At 39.0% G+C, this 22,519-nt stretch overlaps 1 protein-coding gene across 1 annotated transcript; it reads right to left on the reverse strand.

The window, feature by feature from the left end:
• Positions 1-4,683: 4,683 nt before the first annotated feature.
• On the reverse strand, positions 4,684-22,366 carry fnta (farnesyltransferase, CAAX box, alpha). Its single transcript, XM_051658583.1, has 9 exons — positions 22,107-22,366; positions 20,416-20,501; positions 20,175-20,289; positions 19,862-19,966; positions 16,812-16,938; positions 16,322-16,470; positions 16,092-16,154; positions 14,104-14,281; positions 4,684-6,208 (listed from the first exon to the last, which is right to left on the reverse strand). Exons 1-9 carry the CDS (start codon positions 22,220-22,222, stop codon positions 6,041-6,043), a joined length of 1,107 nt encoding a protein of 368 aa, XP_051514543.1. The 5' UTR covers positions 22,223-22,366; the 3' UTR covers positions 4,684-6,040.
• Positions 22,367-22,519: the final 153 nt, after the last annotated feature.

Raw genomic sequence — 22,519 nt, forward strand, 5'->3', positions numbered from 1 at the left:
AGGCCCCTCTGCCCCTGGTCGCCATGTTTGTAGAGCTCCTCCCCCCCGGGTAGGACCTACCACAGGGACTTCTCCACATGAGACACTACCGACAAGACTTGGTAAGACAATGTGATGTATTTCCACACAATTTCCACCCCCTCAGGCAGGGTGTGGTCTCCGCGGTGTCTTCCCCTTGGGAGTGACACCCCCCCAATGCGGACGCTATATGGCCCCCAGCTGAACGACTTTTCCTTTTGGGGAGAAGAAAGAGAAGAAGCCGCGGCTGGGGCAGCCAGTCCCCATTTTTTGGGCAGTCGACTTGTCCCTGAGGTGCAGGGGACTGTACGACGCTCGTAAGAGCATTGGGGGAGGTTACGTGAAGGCCGGGTGCACTGGTTATGAGGCACACAATGGTCTGCCTGTCTCGCACCACCAGTTCACGTAACACAGTTCAGCTAGTTGTGACATTTTGTATAGGGACCCCTAGTGTCACTACATCGACACAACGTTGAGTGAGCGACAGATAGGGAATGTCCTGGTTACTTTCGTAACCTCTGGAGGGAACGAAAAGTTGTGTCCCTCCTGCCACAACACTGAACTACCCGATGAAATGGCCGAGACCTTGTGTCAGCTCCTCAGCACAAAACCTGAATGAGTGGTTGCAAGCCAGCTCCTTTTATACCCATATGTTCGGGGGAGTGGCATGCAAATTCCACTCACCAATTCCCATTGGCCTTTTCTCAAAGATCAGAGGTGTTTGGGGCTCCCAAGTGTGACCCCCAGTGTCACTAAATTAACACAATGTTTTGTTCCCTCCATCGTTTTCCTTTAAAAATATCTAAAAATCCTTAAAACAAGATCAATTTGATTGATCTTGTTTTAGAAACAACCCTGCAGAAGATATTTAATTTATTTCAGAGAATTTATTTTTAACATGTGTATTTTGTCTTACTGTACTGGCAGAGTTTTTATAGTTAAAACAAGTGAAAAAATCTATCAGTGCTGAAGAAGTAATCCAAAGTATTTAGAATACGTTACTGACCTTGAGTAATCTAACGAAATACGTTACAATTTACATTTTACAGCATGTATTCTGTATTCTGTAGTGGAATACATTTCAAAAGTAACCCTCCCAACCCTGTATATATACAGTTGTGCTCAAAGGTTTGCATACCCTGGCAGAAATTTTGAAATTTTGGCATTGATTTTGAAAATATGACTGATCATTCAAAAAAACTGTCTTTTATTTAAGAATAATGATCATATGAAGCCATTTATTATCACATAGTTGTTTGGCTCCTTTTTAAATCATAATGATAACAGAAATCACCCAAATGACCCTGATCAAAATTTTAAATACCCTTGAATGTTTGGCCTTGTTACAGACACACAAGGTGACACACACAGGTTTAAATGGCAATTAAAGGTTAATTTCCCACACCTGTGGGTTTTTAAATTGCAATTAGTGTCTGTGTATAAATAGTCAATGAGTTTGTTAGGTCTCACGTGGATGCACTGAGCAGGCAAGATACTGAGCCATGGGGAGCAGAAAAGATCTGCATAACAAGGTAACGGAACTTTATAAATATGGAAAAGGATATAAAAAGATATCCAAAGCCTTTAAAATGCCAGTCAATGCTGTTCAATCACTTATTAATAAGTGGAAAATTTGGGGATCTCTTGATACCAAGCCAAGGTCAGGTAGACCAAGAAAGATTTCAGCCACAACTGCCAGAAGAATTGTTCGGGATACAAAGAATAACCCACAGGTATCCTCAGGAGAAATACAGGATGCTCTGGAAAAAGACGGTGTGGTTTCAAGGAGCACAATTCGACGATACTTGAACAAAAATGAGCTGCATGGTCGGGTTGACAGAAAGAAGCCTTTACTGCACCAATGCCACGAAAAAGCCCGGTTACAATATGCCCGACAACACCTTGACACGCCTCACAGCTTCTGGCACAGTGTAATTTGGAGTGACGAGACCAAAATAGAGCTTTATGGTCACAACCATAAGCGCTATGTTTGGAGAGGGGTCAACAAGGCCTATAGTGAAAAGAATACCATCCCCACTGTGAAGCAAGGTGGTGGCTCACTGATGTTTTGGGGGTGTGTGAACTCTAAAGGCACAGGGAATCTTGTGAAAATTGATGGCAAGATGAATGCAGCATGTTATCAGAAATTATTGGCAGACAATTTGCATTCTTCTGCACGAAAGCTATGCATGGGACGCTCTTGGACTTTCCAGCACGACAATGACCCTAAGCACAAGGCCAAGTTGACCCTCCAGTGGACACAGCAGAAAAAGGTGAATGTTCTGCAGTGGCCATCACAGTCTCCTGACCTTAATATCATAGAGCCACTCTGGGGAGATCTCAAACGTGCGGTTCATGCAAGACGACCAAAGACTTTGCATGACCTGGAGACATTTTGCTAAGACGAATGGGCAGCTATACCACCTGCAAGAATTTGGGGCCTCATAGACAACTATTACAAAAGACTGCATGCTGTTATTGATGTGAAAGGGGGCAGTACACAATATTAAGAACTAAGGGTATGCAGACTTTTGAACAGGTGTCGTTTCATTTTTTTCTTTGTTGCCAAATTTTGTTTTATGATTGTGGATTTCTGTTATAACCTACAGTTGAATATGAATCCCATAAGAAATAAAAGAAATGTGTTTTGACTGCTCACTCATGTTTTCTTTTAAAATGGTACGTATATTACCAATTCTCCAAGGGTATGCAAACTTTTGAGTGCAACTGTATATATACAGTACTGTGCAAAAGTTTTAGGTACTTGTGAAAAATTTTGCATAGTGAGGATGTCTTCAAAAATAATGCCATAAATAGTTTTCATTTATCAATTAACATCATACAAAGTCCAGTAAACATAAAAAAGCCTTTAAAACAGCACCAATTCTACTAGGTACACCTAGACACAGTTTTTCTTGGTTGTTGGCAGATAGGATGTTCCAATCTTCTTGGAGAATTCACCACAGTTCTTCTATCTATTTCGTCTGTCTCAATTGCTTCTGTCTCTTCATGCAATCCCAGATTGACTCAATGTTCAGTCGGGGGCTCTGTGGGGGCAATGCCATCTCTTGCAGGGCTCCCTGTTCTTCTATTCTATTCTTTTTTATTTGCAAAAGTAATGTTTGGGAGTCTAAAATTAATCTTTCCTATTGACACACTAAAGCTGAAGATATAAATAACCATCTTAAGACAAATGCTTTTGTGAAACATCTTAACTGCCTAAAACATTTGCACAGTACTGTATGTGTGTGTGTGTGTGTGTGTATATATATATATATATATATATATATATATATATATATATATATATATATACACACACACACACACACACACTACTGTTCACAAGTTTAAGGTCACTTATTCCTTATTTTTTTATTTTTTTTTTTCACATTTTAGAATAAAAGTCATCACAACTATGGCATAATAGAAATGGAAATATGGAAATTATGTTGCAACCAAAAATCAAAAATAAATCAAAAATATGTTATATTTTAGCATCTTCAATTTTGCAGAAATGTACTCTTGGCATTTTCTCAACCAGCTTCTTGAGGTATCACCCTGGGATGCTTTTTAAACAGTATTGATGGAGTTCCCATCTATATGCTGGGCACTTAGTGGATGCTTTTCTTAATTATTCGGTCCAAGTCATCCATTTCAAAAACTTTTTTTTTATTTTATTTTTTTTTTATAAAATTTTAGTTTTGTAATTAAATAAATTAATATGTTGGCACAATTATATTTTTGTCTACAAAACTAATTTCAAACTTTTAAGCATATGCCTTCAGATCAAAAGGTTTTTAAGATCATTAGAAACATTTCAGGCAAGTGACCCTAAACTTTTTAATGGTAGTGTATATATAATCACAAACATTAAGAGTGCAGCCCTTGAGGGTACAGGGATCCAGCTTTGCGGGCCCTGACCTTTCCGAAGTTTTGTAGTCCTGTAATACATGCTCGATGCAGCATGTCTTGCACTTTGTCTAATTGTGCAGCAGCAGCATGTCCTCATGCTTAACTCAGTATATCTGAGTATTTTCTAACAGTACCAAGTCTCCATACTTGCTCTGCAGCAGCATAGCAGATCTAGTCTGCCAAGACCAATATCCTATCAATATGTCATACCCACATTCACATGCTAAACCTTTCCGAGAGTTGTCAAGACTGTGATTAAGGTCATTTTTAGATGCATAACATATACACTATATGGCCAAAAGTTTGTGGACACCATATGTGCTTGATGAACATTTGATTTCAGAACCTTAGGCATCAATTTCCCCCTTTGCAGTAATAACAGTTTCCACTCTTTTGGGAAGGCTTTCCACTATACTGTATGTAGTAACATGGCTGCAGGGATTTGCTCTCATTCAGACACAAGGCTATCAGTGAGGTCAGGAACTGATGTTGGTCGATGGGGCCTGACTTACAGTTGCTGTTCCATTTCACCCCAAAAGCGATCAGTGGGGTTCAGGTCTGGGATTTGTGCAGGCCAGTCAATTTCTTCCACGCTAGACACAGTAAACCATTTCTTTATGGACCTCACTTTGTTCACAGGGGCACTGTCATGCTGGAACAGAAAAGGGCTATCCCCAAACAGTTGCCACAAATTTGGAAGCACACAAAGCCCAAGCCATAACATAAAGAAACATTAAGACTTTTCTTTACTGGATTTAATGGAGTAACCAAATTCGTTAATCGCAATATAGTGTATTTTCCAAAAGCTTAAACATCATGTTTGTTATCATAAGGCATAATTATTGGACATTTACTCTTATCTACAACCATTTCTGCCTCCTTAAACCTAAAAGATGCTGTTGGTATGGCAAACAAATCTGTCCACAAATCAAAAGACTAAAACATCAAAACAGTTTTAAAAAGATATTTTTAGATCCTCATTTTAGTAATCTCTGCCAAACATTAAATGTTAGACAAAACAAATCTGGAAAATCGTTCAGCTTTATCATTAGTCATTATTAATTCTGAACATACAAAAAAACTAAAATAAAAAAAAACCAGTTACAATATGAGAAAAGTTGGTAATACAGACCAGCATTTGCTTTGGCAAGAGTAGTTTCTGTGTACACCTAAAGCACGGTAGTTATGAATACAATTGCTTTGATAGATAACACAAAAATTTGTCATCCAACTTAAAAGAAGCCAAAATGGGTGACTCCACGAAACTTATCAAGACTACGTGCAGGTCATATTTAACTCAAAAACTGAAATTATGAAATAAGAAATTATATTTTGCTTTAAGAAAATTAAGCCTATTTTCTGGACGAGTTAGATTTTTTGCATTATGACGTTTTGAAAATTTCCTGACAATGAAGCAGATTTTCCACCTCAAATTCTCATCACTGTAATGTGAAAAAAACAAACAAACTGTATTTACACAATGCTAATATATACTGTACTGCCTTTATGCCAATTTATTTCACTGTTTTAAATACAGTAAAAATGTGTATTATAGTAATGAGAATCTAATAAGTACAATCAATGAGAATAAGAATTGACCCCCCCCCCCCAAAAAAAAACAGAGTTTGTGCTTAATTCTCGTGAAAATAATATCACAATGCAAAAAATATGAATGGTCTTAAATAGGTGCTTAATTATATTTAGCATAAATAAAATGAAGCACCTATTTAAGACCATTAATATAAGTTACATTTATTGTTAAAAATAATAATCATATTTATCTTTTTATTAAAGTGAAATGTGACCTGGACATGTTTTAATCAATAAACATTCATGATAAGTCTGAACATAAGATGTCTGTTATGATTTACCATCAAACTCCCACAGTACAATTCTAATTAATTGTTCATAACTCAAGCATTCAGTTCACTATGAATGTTTAAGCATATGGCTACTTTGCACCGTTCTTTAACGTACAAGTACTACAACAAAGCTTTTACTAATACAGTAGAGCTAAGCTGCACACACTCATACAGATAAAGAGCCCTCCCAGCTCTCAGTATATCTTCTTGCTCCCTTTAAGCATGTATTCTGGTTGTGGTTCTCCTCAGTGGTCACTGGGATCATCATCGAGCTGCTCGAAGGAGGAATGGGGCTGGTCAGAAGAAGAGGGGGCAGAGTCACCAGAGCCATACGTGTTCTGGAGAGAACGGGATACGTAATTCCAGTATTCCTTTCTTATGGTGTCATTCTCATTGGCTAGCAACCTACAAAGCTAAAAAAAAAGAAAGAAAAAAAAAATTAAGAGTGAATGAGTTAAGGAACAAGAGATGGTGCTCAATTAAAGGATGTGTGCAAATTAGGAATGTGCATGGTTACCATTTTTTACATTCGGTTAACCGCGAGGTTTCATGAATAGTTAATCTGTTTTTCATCTGGAGTCGTGACGCGGGAATAAAGTATGTTTATTGTAATGGAAAACACTACTCAAAACAACATCAGATAAAGTGCACTGTGAGCTATGTGTCTAAATAGCACAATACATACATCTTCAAATGATAAAATCTCTCATTAAAGTAAAACAAAAAAAATAAAAAAATAAAACGGTCACTACCAGTATATGCGGTCTGCACGGGCAGGTTCACACATCCGTGAGGCAGCAAACGCAAATATTATCATGCGCGTGGAGTCACACTGCTGTGGTTCCCTTACGACTCCGTACACTTGACATTGCGTTTATTAACGCATATGGGGATTGCCTTCCACACGACCTAGTTGAAACCTCTCTACAATAACGGCAATATTCTAATATTGGTTATGGCGTTTGAGCTCCGCCCGTTTTGGCGCAAAGCTGTCAGCTATAAAAGCAGGTGCACAAACACCATTTCCTCAGAATTTCTTCCTTCAAAACAGCGATCATCTCTTGTCTAAAAGCCCTCTACCTTCGCCGTCGATATATACAAGTCAGCGGGCAGAATCTTCATGGGAAGACTTTCTGCTTCCCTGCAGTGCTCCAATGAACATCACATCCCTCGCTGCTTGACGCTTCGCTGGTGAACAGACCTCAGCATCCTGATTCCCCACAGCGCTTTGGCAGGGTTTGTGTATCCTTACAAAGCAATTGTATATTGTGTATTGTATTTTGTGTGATATAAATATACATTTATTTATATATCTAAAAGAGATCTTTTTAAAGATGTCATTCCATAAGTGTTCCTTGTGTGAGAGACACATCCCGCTGTCAGATCAGCATGAGAGCTGCATTTACTGTTTGGGCCACGCTCACACAGAGTCAGCTCTCATGGAGACAGACTGTCCTCACTGTGAGGGCATGAGTCTCAAGACACTTCGCTCGTAAATCACCCTCGTTCTGAGGGATGATTTGGCCTCACGCCCCCTCCCAACTGCTTCTTCTGTGATACCCGAGGATTCACACAAGGAGGCACAACGGGGTCGCAAGTTCGAGCAAGATAACTTTGGGGTGGTCCTCGTAGCGGCACACACCCTGCAAGCCCCTCAATCTCTACGAAGCACGTTTTCTTATACGCTATGTGCGAGACAAGCTCCGGCCTTCTGAAAGAGCAGGCGGCCTCGTCTCATTCAGTGGTTCTGACGCTGGGGATAATAATGACGATGTCATGTTTCTCGCTGCATCAGGTGAGTGGTCAGTGGTTGATGCTGCTGCCCCTCCCCCCAAAGAGGGTGAGGAACGTGCATGCGCCACTGACAGGGAGATGCTCCACGTCCTTAAAATGGCGTTCGAAGAGCTTCAACTTGAGTGGTCTCCCCCAGAGGAACCTGAACAGTTTCGCCTCGATGATTGGTTCCAGCAGTCCGGACTCCGTCAAACGGCAGCATCCCAAAAAATCTGCCCCTAGTCCCCTAATCTAAGTCCTGACACGTGCCCTTCTCATCGCGCTCACGCAGTGACACCATCCTCTCTAATGTGGATCACGGGAAGAAAATGGTTATGCCCAACTACCCCCTGTGGAGGCGGTAGTGGCACACCTCTTCCCAGTGAGTAACAGGAAGTGGAAATTACGGCCCATACATCCTTCCAAACTGTGTCGACAAACGTCCGCACTAGCGGGAAAAGCTTACTCAACGGCAGGACAAGCTGGATCAGCACTCCACGCAATGGCATTGCTCCAGTTTCAAGCCAAGCTCCTCAAGCAAATGGACATTCAAAGAGCTCCACACCGCAACAGACTTAGTGCTGCATCCCATGAAAGTCACTGCGCAGGCCATCGGCAAGTCCATGGGCAACCTGGCAGTTCTGGATCGACATATATGGCTGACCCTCACAGAAATGAGTGATAAGGAATAAGCCAATATGTCGGATGCTCCAGTGTCTCCAGCCAGCCTCTTTGCCGGATCTGCGAATACGTTTGGTAAGCATTATGTCGTGACTCAGCAGCAGTCACAGGCAATGAGACACTTTATGCCCAAACGGAATGCATCATAGCCAGTTTGCCCTCACTCTGTTTCTGTTTCGCCCTCAACCTGACTAAAAGCCCTTTACCTGTTGCCTCACCAGCACCTGCGTATCAGCACGTGCAGCAAAAGCACTCCTGACGGGCACAACCCTTTGAATCGGAAAGCAGAGCCCGTGGTTCCCTCCAGGTCTGCTCCAAAAAAGGCTCAATTAGAGACACAAAACACTGTTCCCAATCTCCCCACTACCTACTGTTTGTCGGGAAAGAATATTATTGTTCACAAAATGTTGTTTCTGTATCTTGCACTCAAATAAATGTAATAAAAAATGCAATAAGTGCAAAAAAGAATACAGCATTCATTGCAAATGCACTTGATGCTCACAAATTCTCAATAAAGAGCCATTTTCCTCTTCAAAGCACACACATTATGCGCAATCACTTCCCTATAGTGAGCGACGCCTTATATCATACAGTAAACAAACCAAATTGTCCTCTGTCCCGTTACGCAGACGCATGGTGAGCCCTAACGGGTATTTCAGAATGGGTGCAAAAAACGATCAAACATGGTTATACGATCCAGTTTGCACGCCATCCACCCCGTTTCAAAGGTGTTCTGTCTTCCACGGTTTCGTTCAAAATGATTACTGGGAAACGGATCTTATATGCGTTGATAGATCTGAAGGATGCGTACTTTCATGTCCAAATTGTATGACATCACAGGATGTTTTTAAGATTCGCGTTCAAGGGAACAGCATATCAATTCAAAGTCCTGCCCTTCGGACCGTCTCTGGCTCCTTGCACATTCACAAAATGCATCGATGTGGTTCCTGCCCCTCTGAGACTGAGCGGCGTGCGCATCTTGAACTACCTCGACGATTGGCTGTTACTGGCGCAATTAGAGGCTCTGTTATGCCAGCAGAGACTTACTGCTTCAGCATCTAAACAGCTTGTGCCTCAATGTGAACTGGGCGAAGAGCACACTCTTCCCCCAGCCAACAAATCTCCATTTTGGGAGTCTGCCTCGACTCCACGAGCGGGCGCACGCACCTCATGAGCGAGCACGTTCAGGCCATTCTACAGTGTCCATCTCAGTTCAAACGGGGGAGAACACTTCCACTGAAGCTCTTTCAGAAGCACTGGGATTTATGGCTGCGGCATAAATTAGGTCTCTTACACATGAGATTTCTTCAGTGCTGGCTGAAGCGCCATGAGCCACGACATGCTTGCCGCTGTATAGCTGCTTTAGCACCATAGACAGCTCCTGCATTTTAACAGCGAGGTGTCGCGCTGGGGCAAGTTGTCAGGCGGAAAGTGGTGTCTGCAGATGCTTCCAACAGATTGGTGGGCGGTGTGCGATGGACGGCCGACTTTCGGCACCTGGACAGGGGCGAAGAAAGCATGGCACTTCAACCGCCTAGAGCTATCAGCTGTATTTCTAGACTTAAAGGCTTCTCAGCAAGAAATAGCGAACTGTCATGTCCTGGTTCGCTCAGACAACATGACAATATTCACCACCACTGTTGAAACTGACGTGTCGCTGCCAGAGCGCCGTCCATGAGACGCCTCTACATGCTAAAATGGAAGGTGTTCACTGATTGGTGTCTCTCACATGGTGAAGACCCAGTAAACTACCCCATACATGAAATTCTCATATTTCTTCAAGAGCGATTAGACGCAGGACTCACTCCATCAACGCTCAAAGTGTATGTGGCAACTATATCTGCGTATCACGCACATGAAGCCGGTGGCTCTAATGGCAAACATGATTTAACCATAAAGTTCCTTAAAGGAGCAAGATGATTAAGCCCACCTTGGCCAGCTGCTGTCCCGACTTGGGACTTAACTTTAGTCCTAAAAGCTCTCGCAGGACCCCCCTTTGAGCCTTTGGACACTGTTAATTTGCGCATACTCTCGTATGTGTGTGTCAGTATCACTGATCTTTAACAGAAAAACAGCGTAGATGCACACAAAAGCATGTTTCAACAGCCCCTAACTCGACCTATCCTTGAAAAACTGATCCAAACCAGGCTGGAAAACCTGGCAGTTTGTCGTAACTCATCGAGCTCATCAGGTAGCAGTCCTGTATTGCACGTGTAGAATAACCAAGTAGTGATTTTGAATTTTTTATATTCTAATAGTGACGCATCGAACAGTTAACCCAATATCAACTATCTGTCCACATTCCTAGTGCAAACAAGGCTACCAATAAGAAAAGATTCAAAACCAACTCTGATTTTAAACCCATAGAAATCACAGGAGCGGAGTACATATCTCATGCAAAACAACACTGAAACAAGGGGACAGAAACTCTAAATGTAGCTCTGACATTTTCCCATGGAAAGAGAGTCTGATGTATGGTACAGCAGTGAGAGCTCCAGCTCCCTAAGAGCAGCAGTAAAAGCCAGTTCAGACCTTCTGAATGAACTCTGCTGGTTACACTCATCAATATTCTGCACTTCACAGTCTTAATGAAAGGCCAGCGGTCTGAATTCGGCAGCAGAACTAGCTGAACAATTCCTGAGCGCCAATTTACAAAGATGTGAAGTCTTTACAGAACCCATTTAAAACTGTGAAAGTTCCACTGTAAATGCCCCTAAGAATCAATTCTAGAACCATCTCAGAATGGTGAGGATTCCTCAGAATTCTAGAATGTAGAATTATTAAGACCCATTCAATCAATATATGTGGATTTCACAGTAGAACCCTTCAGAATCATTCTAGAAATAATTTGAAGAAACCATTCAAGAGCCGTGTGAGTATGCTTCAGAGCCATTCTAGAACTGTCTGGGAATTCCAGAGAAGTATCCTTCAGGACAATTCTAGAATCTTGCATGGATTTTACTGTAGAATCCATCCAGAACTGTTCTACAACTGTGTGACTTTTCCACTGTAGAGTTCCTCAGAACCATTCTAGAATCATGTGAAGAACAAATTCTACTATAAGGGTTCCATCATAGAATCCTTTTCCACCATTGGGCTGAACTGTTCTCATTGAGGAACCATGCAATTCTGTGGTGCTGCAAAATCAGGATTAAAATAGACTGAGCAAGTGACCAATCATGAGTAGTCACACATTAAATGTGTTTCAACAGCACGGACGAGTATGTTTAGCTTACTATGGTGAAAAATCTGGGCCAGGAATGGTTTGTAATCATTCCATTTCACCTGGATGATGCAACGGCAGCCATAGTGTGCCAGTATGCTCACCACACACCAGCTATTGGTGAAGAGGAGAGAGTAGAGTTATAGAGCCAATTAATGGATGGGGATTATTAAGAGGCCATGATTGAGAAGGGCCAATGGGCATAATTTGGCCAGGACACCGGGGTTACACCCCTACTCTTTACAAGAAGTGCCCTGATATTTTTAATAACCACAGAGAGTCAGGACCTCAGGACGGTGCCTTTTTAAAGTATAGTGTCCCCATCACTATACTGGGGCATTAGGACACACACAGACTGCAGGGTGTGCACCCCCTGTTGGCCTACCTAATACCTCTTCCAGCAGCAACCTTAGTTTTCCCAAGGTCTCCCATCCAGATACTGGCCAGGCTCAACCTTGCTTAGCTTCAGTGGGCAACCAGTCTTGAGCTACAGGGTTATATAGCTGCTGGGTTCCAAAAGACACAATACATTTGGTTTTATAATTAAGTGAAGAATCCATTCTACAACTATGCAAGGATTCCAGAGTAGAATACTTCAGGCCCCTTCTAGAAACATGTGTGAATTTTACTGTAGAATATGTTTAGAACTATTCTAGATTCATGCATAGAAGGGTTCCTCCATAGAATCCTTCATAACCATTCTAAAACCATGCAATGGTGGAATAATTTAAAACCGTAGAATCCTTTAGATCCATTCTAGAAGTGTGTTCAGGTTCCACCATTACAATGGTGAGTTCCAAAATGGAATCCTTCAAAATCCTAGAGCAATTCTTTTAATTCTTAGGACTCCATGGCAGATTCCTTTAGAGTAATTCAAAAACTGAGGGTTCCGCATGACACAATGCATTTTGTTCTAAAATCATGTTTCTGTTACACTGTTGTATGAGGATTCTGTGATTCTTCTTACAGAACTCAATCACTTCCATGTGAGAACACCTTTTTCCACATCACTGAAAGCATTTGGCAGCTTATTTGGATTTCATTTTTCCTTTGAATGCTTTCACATTCTTCATCTCTATTTGGATGCCCGTTTGACTTACAGCTGAAAGGTAGCAGCAGTTTTGAACATGCACATGGCCTCAATTTCAAAACAGAAAATCATTTTCAAACCAATCATCTTCACAGCACAGGAAGAGAAAGCCACACCAAAGAAATCTCATTAACCTCAACACAGACACAACATCCGCATGTTTGCTCAGATGCAGATGGAAACACAAGGCCTGTCACAGACAAATACTCAAGAGACGCATAATGCTTTCTCTGTCCCGATTTTTCTTCCTTCTTGCTGAAGCGTATGGAGGTGTCCAAGTAATGTCTCATATCCATTTTGTTTGTTGATTTTGAATTACAGATCAATTATTAAATATCATCTATTAAAGTGTTTAGTCAATATTTCAAGACAGGCACTTTTTTCTAAATAACGTTTTTACGAGACAGAATACCCAAAGTCCCTATTAACCCCTTAATCACACTGGATATGGGCTGACTATTAATGCATGAATTGTCAAACTGTAAAATATTCAAATGAGATCAAATATACATAGCTGTTGGTAAGCCCACATGTTACAAGACAAGAAATTTACTGATAAAACAACATGTTCCTTATGAGAACATTTTACATGTCACACTCTGTAGCTTCATAAAACACTTAAGATTGAAAAAAATTATCCATGTTTAATAGTGCTACATATAAAAAATTCTTAAAAATAAAATAAAAATAATACTAATGGAGCTCTTCAGTCCATATAGTAACATTTCACACTGAGGCACATATGATTTGCAAGGTTTTAAAACTGCAGTTTTCCCTCATTAATATACTTAGATTTTTTTAATCACTTTAACCACAGTAAATGCGGTGTTATTTAATGTAAGGTAGCCGTTTATGCGGTTAGTCACAAAAAACTAAACTTTATCAGTGACCATGTTTACATGCACATGAAAATCTCAGGCAAAATCTCTATACTTTTTGACTCATGAATTACAGTAACTTTTCCAATCGTTTTCGAAAACTGGATAAGGACTTTTTAAAATTAATTTCAGGTCACTGAAAAAGATACATTTTGAACTCAGATGCAATTTCTATCCTAAAAAAAATTATATTCACTAGAAAAAAAATTCATTACTTTTCCGTAATTTTAGGATAGTATACATTTCCATGGCTTCCCAGGCCTGGAAATAAAAAATGTAAAATTCTTTGCTATTTCCAGGATTTCCATGACCGTGGGAACCCTAGAATGTGGTCATATTCCTCTTATGCTTGCATCATGTGAACGCTTTAACCCGATTGCCATAACCAGATTAAACTAATATTCTGTTTTTTTAGAAATCAGTATACAGCTGGCATATTACCTGTATCATATAGTATAGTGAGAAAATAATAATGTGCATGTCTTAGTTTATATGAAATATGCTGATTGAATTTATATAGGAATATTCCAATTGCTGTGAAGCATGCCAAACATGTTTTTCTGGATAACGTTTTAACAAGAATATCGATCTCGGAAAATGATATGCATGTAAACATGGTCATTTTTTACTATGTTGGTCTGTGTGTGTAAAGTCAGCGCTTACCTCCACAGCCTTGTTGAGTGTGTCTTGCTGGTTAAAGCTCGAGTTTTTGGTCTCCAGAGTATCTTCATAGAGGTCGATCAGGAAGGCAGTGAGATAAGGAGAACTGCATGAGTCCTGCAGCTCCATCAATTGTTCCAGCAATCCAGGGTACGAGGAAAGTCCCCCATCCTGCAGAATCCTGAGTCAAACAGTACACTTATAGCAGTACATCATGATGCTTGAGAAACTCTTTACTGTATATGTAAATATAAAGTATAAACAACATGGTGCATATATACACAACACATTATATAAATGATATACAGTATGTGGTAATATATACACACACACAGTATATACAGTTGAATCAGAAATTTACATCCACCTTAGCCAAATACAGTTAAACTCAGTTTATCACAATTCCTGACATTTAATCGTAGAAAACATTCCCTATCTTAGGTCAGTTGGGATCACTACTTTATTTTAAGAATATGAAATGTCAGAATAATAGTAGAGGGAATGATTTATTTCAGCTTTTATTTCTTTCATCACATTCCCAGTGGGTCAGAAGTTTACATACAATTTGTTAGTATTTGGTAGCATTGCCTTTAAATTGTTTAACTTGGGTCAAACATTTTGGGTAGCCTTCCACAAGCTTCTCACAATAAGTTGCTGGAATTTTGGCCCATTCCTCCAGACAGAACTGGTGTAACCGAGTCAGGTTTGTAGGCCTCCTTGCTCGCACATGCTTTTTCAGTTCTGCCCACAAATTTTCTATCAGATTGAGGTCAAGGCTTTGTGATGGCCACTCCAATACCTTGACTTTGTTGTATTTAAGCCATTTTGCCATGACTTTGGAGGTATGCTTGGGGTCATTGTCCATTCGGAAGACCCATTTGTGACCGAGCTTTAACTTCCTGGCTGACGTCTTGAGATGTTGCTTCAATATATCCACATAATTTTCCTTCCTCATGATGCCATCTATTTTGTGAAGTACATCAGTCCCTCCTGCAGCAAAGCACCCCCACAACATGTTGCTGCCACCCTCATGCTTCACAGTTGGGATGGTGTTCATCAGCTTGCAAGCCTCACCCTTTTTCCTCCAAACGTGATGATGGTCATTATGGCCAAACAGTTCAATTTTTGTTTCATCAGACCAGAGGACATTTCTCCAAAAAGTAAGATCTTTGTCCCCATGTGCACATGCAAACTGTAGTCTGGCTTTTTTATGGCGGTTTTGGAGCAGTGGCTTCTTCCTTGCTGAGCAACCTTTCAGATTATGTCGATATAGGATTCGTTTTATTTTTAGAAAAGGAACAATATCAGTCATATATCATATCCAGTTTATATCAGTTCGTCAGCTGTGACGTTCACAACACTTTCTCCAAAGCATCGACTAACATAACATTGCAAAGTTTTTATTTGTGCATTGTAAATTAGTGGTTGACTGACTGATTGGTGTTTTTTCACTGGCCGATGCCAATATCTAGAGAGCAGGGTGGCTGATAGCCGATATAATGGCAATATAGTGTGTATATATATATAAGACAATTCAATGACAACAAATAAGAGTGCAAGAAACTGCTGAAATTAAATGTATATTTATTACACTTGACACTTAAAATAACACCTATTTTTCACAATATTTAGTAAGAATTCAACAAAATTGAGCTATCTATTATTTACAAGCTAGTTGTGTTAGAATATGGAACTGACACAGAGTAACAACTATTAATCAGACAAATAGGCCTACTGATAAACTTGAAATGGACAAATACTGGCCGATTAAATGGCCTGGTCTATACAATAATCTGTCACTGTGATGTCCATATATACATATAATATGTACTTATGGAGCAAACTTTTAAGCACTTTTACAGGAGCATCCAAATGATGGTGAGCGATGCCATCTGCTGGTTGTGCAGGGCACTGCTGTACTATCCTCCTATGCAGATGACTTCATAGGCTATTTAAACCTTCAAGGTGTTTATTTACAGAAATACACTCACCCTTTTAAATAGTTCCAAGCACTCTCATTGTGGGGTGCTTTCTTGATCTGTTTTAGTGTGTACCTTGAGACAAAGACAGGGAGAGAAAGAGATTTTTAAATGCATAAATAATATAAACAGAAAGTGGGTTGCGGCAGCATTTATAGTACCATGTTATTAATTATATTTCTGCACAATACATTGACGTTTTTACACTCTGAATGTTTTATAAACTTATTTTAAAGACTCACTGCACTTCTCTGTCTAGAATGGCAAGATCGGAGTATCCACTGGTGTGACTGATGACAAAATGTCTCTGATTCCAGGCCGAGTTATTTCTCACGTCCTCCTCTAAAAGTTCCTCCACATACTCCAGTTCTCCATCCCACAGTTTATACTCCTTTGAGACACACAGAGAGACAGAACTTATGTTCTCAGGCTAAGCCCATATTAATCTGGATAAATCTGAAAGCGTTGTTTTTGTTTTCGAAACCTTTCCAAAAGTTGCTCGTCCACATTGAAACATCTGAAAACTCTTTATAGTAAAAAAGGACTTAAAATATTGATATGCTTCTCACCCACACCTCTCATGATGAGAGAATTTTCATTTTTGGGTGAACTACCCCTTTAATGAGTTTTCAAACAAAAATGTTTTTGTGTGGACGTGGCCTCGGCAAACAGTTTATGCACCACACACTGAGGCTGCTTAGTGCTGAGGTTCTGTTGTGTTTTGCTCTGTACCTGTATGACCCACTGTCTGTGCTGCCACGCATGGTAGTTCTTGGCATCTTGACTGAGTATCTCTACTACAAACTCCAGCTCCTCTGAGGGGTCATTCAGCCACTCCACCACCATCCGCCTGTGATGCCTTCAGCCGTGGGTATGAGAAAGAGAGAGCGGGGAGATATCAGGAGCAATGTTTTTGTCATAGCTAACTATGATAATGAAACCAAGACACTCAACTCTACCACCAACAGCCATTTATACAGTTTTGCTCCCACAAATGGGACAAATATAATCAAATTGTATAATAATGAATTATTATAAAAAGAATAAACAGGACCTGATTTACTTGTGCTAGTAAAATGATCAAAATCTCTCAGTTGATACAATTAAATAGTCATGTGTCAAGTACCATTATGCTACTGTTCCAAACTGGTCTTACAGAACCAGTAAAATTATTTTTACATAGCTCTTTGTATGCATCTCGGCAGATTTCTGGTGAAATGATCACTAGAGGCGCTACAACAATAATTTTATTCACTTTCACACGTCACCTGTAAAACGGCAGATTTGACTTTTCACCCTGTTCCTCACACAGTGCTATCTTCAGGGTTTGTACAGATGCTTCAAAGTTAAATTCAAGGACTTTAAGCATACTTTGTTTTTTGTTTTCAAGGACTATGAGATGTCATTAAAAAAATTCTTTATTTGTTCATTTTAAATACAAATATTTTATTAATTCAGTTAATTTATTTGTATAAAACACCACTTATTACAAGTACAACATATCTCAATGTGCATCATTAACTACACATTCTCACAGTAACAATTCTTGGTTCATTCATGATGAAACTGATGTGCGCTTGTAGTGTGCTCCCTTAAAACCCAATTTGCATTCCAACAAACGTAAATAACGGTGTCTGTAAACAGAAGTCCATATGACGCATGTGCTATGTTCCATGTTTTCTGAAGTCACACAACAGATTTATGTGAGGAACTGACCCAAATTGCAAATGGGTCACTCTCAAAATGTTGACTTATATTGTCCAACTTACAAAATATTGAAATTTTCTGTTCAGTTCAGTTTTTGCCTATAAACGCTGAGGGTAAACAGTTTACAACAGGTTGACATGTAATTTGTAATCATAAAGGACAACTTGGCCGTTGTTCTTTCTTTTATTATTTAATTTTGTTTCACAAATGAAGCAAGTTAACACTAAATTAACATTAATGAGGGTTAAATGGGTTACAACACCACATTTTGAGGGTTCAATGGGGTACAACACCAAATATTTTTGTGTGAAAATATTAGTTAAAATGTGAATTAATAACTTTTTAACATGCTGGGAAAAATCACTATATGCATATTTAAGTAGCCTCTGAACTTTGACCTAAAAAAATATTTTCCACAACTTTTTGTATTTAAAAAAGTTAAAACATAAAAAATAAAAAAATATTTTTTTTTAGCATTGATAACACCAATGTCATGAAAAGAAGGGACAAACATTCTTTTTTGCACACTTGTTTGGCCTTGCACTAATGCTTTTATTAAAAATAAGTACAAAATAAATACACAGATAACTTGACATGTCATAGAGGTGTACCAGAAGCAGGGGATAAGGATTTTTTTCAGGCATTTGACAATTCCAAATATATTTTCTAAAAAATGTGCAAAACAGAGTCAAGACATTTCATATCATTAAAGGTTAGGTTATAGAATGCTACCTTTTTTTTTTTTTTTTTTTTTACTATTTGAAAGCTTTTCCATGACTGAACATATTTTGATTTTGACCCAAATGTTGTCAGAAATAACCTATTTTGTGAGACACAAAGCTTTCTTGACACAAGGTGGCACTAGACTGCTCACAAAACTGAATCCTCCATTGATCTGCATTCAAATCTCATTTTTTTACTCTGGAGAGTCATTTTTAATTAAAACTGATAGTTGCAAGGATTCATACTTGTTAAATCTGCCACAGCAGTATCTATAAAATATATTTTTTTAAATCCTCCAGTTACAATTGATTGTGATTGGCCCATTCTGAACAGCGCTGCCAAAAGTAACAGGTGTCACATGACAGCGCTGTCTATGCTGGCCTGTCGTCATGTTTTTCCGAAAATAAATGTATTTAATTTATTAAATGATTTAAGCAACATATTTTACGATTTTCAAGAACTTTTTAAGCGCCTCTTGGTAAAAATGTCTATTTTCAATGGTTTTCCAGGACTTAAATTTGAAAAAGCCAAATTCAAGCACTTCAAGCATCTTGTACGAACCCTGTATTTTATGATATTTCAACACTTTTACTTGAACGCATGACTTTTAACGTTTGCATTGCATTACATATCCAACTTCATTTACAAGCTTGTTCGAGTGTGATCAAACTGTGCGGTAGCTCAACTGAGAGAGCGTTGCACTTGAGATGAAAAGGACCGGGGTATGGTCATCTTGATAGTTTTGGTTGAATGGATCACATGACTGCATCACATGACAACAAATACGTCATCGTTTTCAGAAATATCCGTTTTTCCAGTCCACACTACAATGAGAAGACGGTGTTTTCAAATGTATCCACTTAGGCGAGCGTTTTCAAAAAGCTCAGTTTTCACTGACAAAAACGCTGTCTCAATGTGGACGGAAGGACAAAACAGAGAAAAAGATGTGTTTTCAAACGAAAACATATTAGTGTGGACGTGGCCTAAAAAAGGACTTAAATAATGTTCTGTTTCTCATCATCACCTTTCATATCACTTCAGAAGATATAGACTTAACTACTGGAGTCGTATGGCTTACTTTTATGCTGCCTTTTGGGGATAGAATGTTTTGCTCACCATTCACTTGCATTGTATGGACCAACAGAGCTGAAATATTCTTTTAAAAATCTTCATTTGTGTTTTGCAGAAGAAAGAAGTCAACAGTCATTGGTTTTTGCAAGTGGTAGACTGAAGGCAATGGGCCTGTTTGAATATAAGTAATGGAGAATGAGCATTAAGAGCTGCAGCAGAGAACATTTTCACGTCTGAGTGAACTATTACTTAAATGTGAAACTGGTTAAGGTGGGTGTTACCAGACTTGATAGTTCTTGGGCTGATCTTCGATGATGGCTGTTATATACTTCATCTCTTCTCTCAGGTCTTTATCTAGAGCCTGCAGTAAAACTCTCCTGTAGTGCCTACACAAACACACAACATGCTCAGCTTACACTGCTCTTAACATGATCGACATACTGCCGCAAGTGTATCAAGGCAAAACTTCAGTATTAAAATGAAGATTATATTAGCAGCCCATTGCAGACTGTGTACTTGTTAGTCATGTTTGCCATTTGAAGTGCACTGGGTCCTCACATATTTATTGTTTATTTACAATATCGAAGATCTCACCATACTGTATAATTGGCAGCATTGAGATCAATGGCTTCAGCAGTCAGTGCAAATGCTCTCTCACTCTTCTCATCGTTCTTCAAGAGCGCTCGAAACATGTTGTACACGTCTGTGACTGCAGAACAAACATTTTGTTTTTATTTTAAAAAACCTTTATGTAGAACATTAACAAGCCCAGCCTCACTGATCACCTACTATAAATCATTGCTGTTGAATCGTTTTGTGAATAAAATACACTTACATTTCTCTGAATAAGCAATCTTCACCACAGGGTTGGGTCCATCATCTTGAGGAACAGGTTCAAGATCGGCCCACTCCTTCCGGTCCCTAATACAGCAAAACAAGCAGATTAACTGACCGTTTATGAGCTTGCACTTTTGTTTGAAGGCATAGTTCACCCAAAAATGAAAACTCTGTAATGACAAACTATGGTCAGAATCTCAGAGATTAATGGGGGCTCTGGGCAAAAATGCCACAAATACTGACCAAAATGCCCCCAAAATTCAAAATGCATTATATTTTGTTTGTATCAACGAAAATATATAATCATACAAAATATGAGTTGATAATGATTGAGTATTTAACAAGCTAAATACTCAGATTGAAAATGTATTTAAAATAATTGATTATTTTACATAAAACATTTACAGTGTTTTTATATGGTTAGAAAAATATGATCTCAAAAAGGTAAAAAACTGCCCCTGAAAATCAATTCCTGGTGGCAAATAAAGCCCCTTCATAAAAATAAAAATAAAAGGCATTATTTCACATCCATTTTCTTTCATCTGTGGAACAAAAAGGGGGTATTTTGCAGAATGTCCACACTGACCATTTCCATGCCATGAAAGTGAAAGTATACTGGGGCTCTCGAGCACCAAACAAATTATGCTAAACATCCTTTTACGTCTTAAAAAAAAAAAAAAAAAAAAAGAATAGAAAGAAAATTGGAGTAAATCATAAGGGGTTTCAAATGCTGACAGAATTTTCCTTTAAGTGAGAACTATGCCATTTAAGAGTCATCTCACTGCCCTCTTCTGAATTAATAAAATCAGCCCTGTGGTGCTCAAAGAAAAGATCTGATTTGTATAAATTCACATCTCTGCTCCGGATTTAAAAGACAGACAAGGATTAATCAGGCTCTTTAAATCCTTCTCATTTCTTTTGATTCAGTTCACACACAAATATCTTGATTCTCATTTGACTCAGTCAAAACACTCAAAAAAAGATGACCTTAGAAAACACATGTGGATGTTTAGTGAGAATCAAACAAACACCATCCACTGGTTTTGCACAGGATTAAAAATATTATTTCAATCCTAGTTAATTCTATTGATTCAGTTCATAAGAATCATTCAGACATTTTGATTCGGTTCATGTGAATCAATCAGGTGTTGAGATGTGACAGCGGCAGCGCTAACATAAGACAACATCTGTGGGCATTTACTGAGGAACAAACTCCTTTTAGATCTGCTAAGGATTTAACAGATTGTTTAGGCATGTTCAAAATTCACAGAAGAAGAATTCTGACATTTTTATTCGGTTCATGTGAATCACGGGAGAGCTGCCATCAAAACATCGGTGGTGGTCACAGTGTTAACTGAGGATTAAACTGTTTATTTTAGTTCTGCTGAAGACCAATTACACTTAAAAAATAAATAAATAAATAAATAAAATCACACTATTTTAAGACGCTCTAGAAGATTTACTTCATTTGATTCACTCATGAAACAAGTAGGCTAACTGAACTAACATCAGATAATCTGCTCATATCTGCATAATGAAGTGCATTGGTTAAATGCCATGAGCCATATTTCACCTAAACTTCCACATACGAGAGAAGGCAATAAATTAATTAAAACATCTTACACTGAAGCGATTAGCCGCTATCACTCTCATTCAAAGTTAGCATGCTAAACAAGCCGCTAAACTCACTTGTAGAAAACATTTCGTCCTGTAACGGACTCCTCGTATTCTATCTCCGCATCCTCTTCAACTCTCTCCTGCAGATTCTCCATCACAGAGTTGGAATTTACTTCGACAGAAGACATTTCACAACCTGCACTTGGCGAAATGTGCAGATGGCTATAAGAGCTAATGCTGACAGATGAGGGAAGCAAGAAACATCAGATTAGACTTATTTCAAAATAAAAGTCAGCGGCACACAACTAAACAATGTCAGATAATAATGAGCAAAGACAGGTCACTTCTATTAAAATGAGTGGGCGAAATTGGAACGCCCAACTGTCAACGAATATAAAAAGAAAGTCCCGCCCTACAGGTAAAAGAGCCAACCACCTTTTAGATACAGACATCGTCTGTCAATCAATTCGAGAAAGCGCATGCGC

Source organism: Myxocyprinus asiaticus, chromosome 27 (genome assembly GCF_019703515.2).
Source record: "Myxocyprinus asiaticus isolate MX2 ecotype Aquarium Trade chromosome 27, UBuf_Myxa_2, whole genome shotgun sequence".
In the NCBI taxonomy this organism is placed as follows: Eukaryota; Metazoa; Chordata; class Actinopteri; order Cypriniformes; family Catostomidae; genus Myxocyprinus; species Myxocyprinus asiaticus.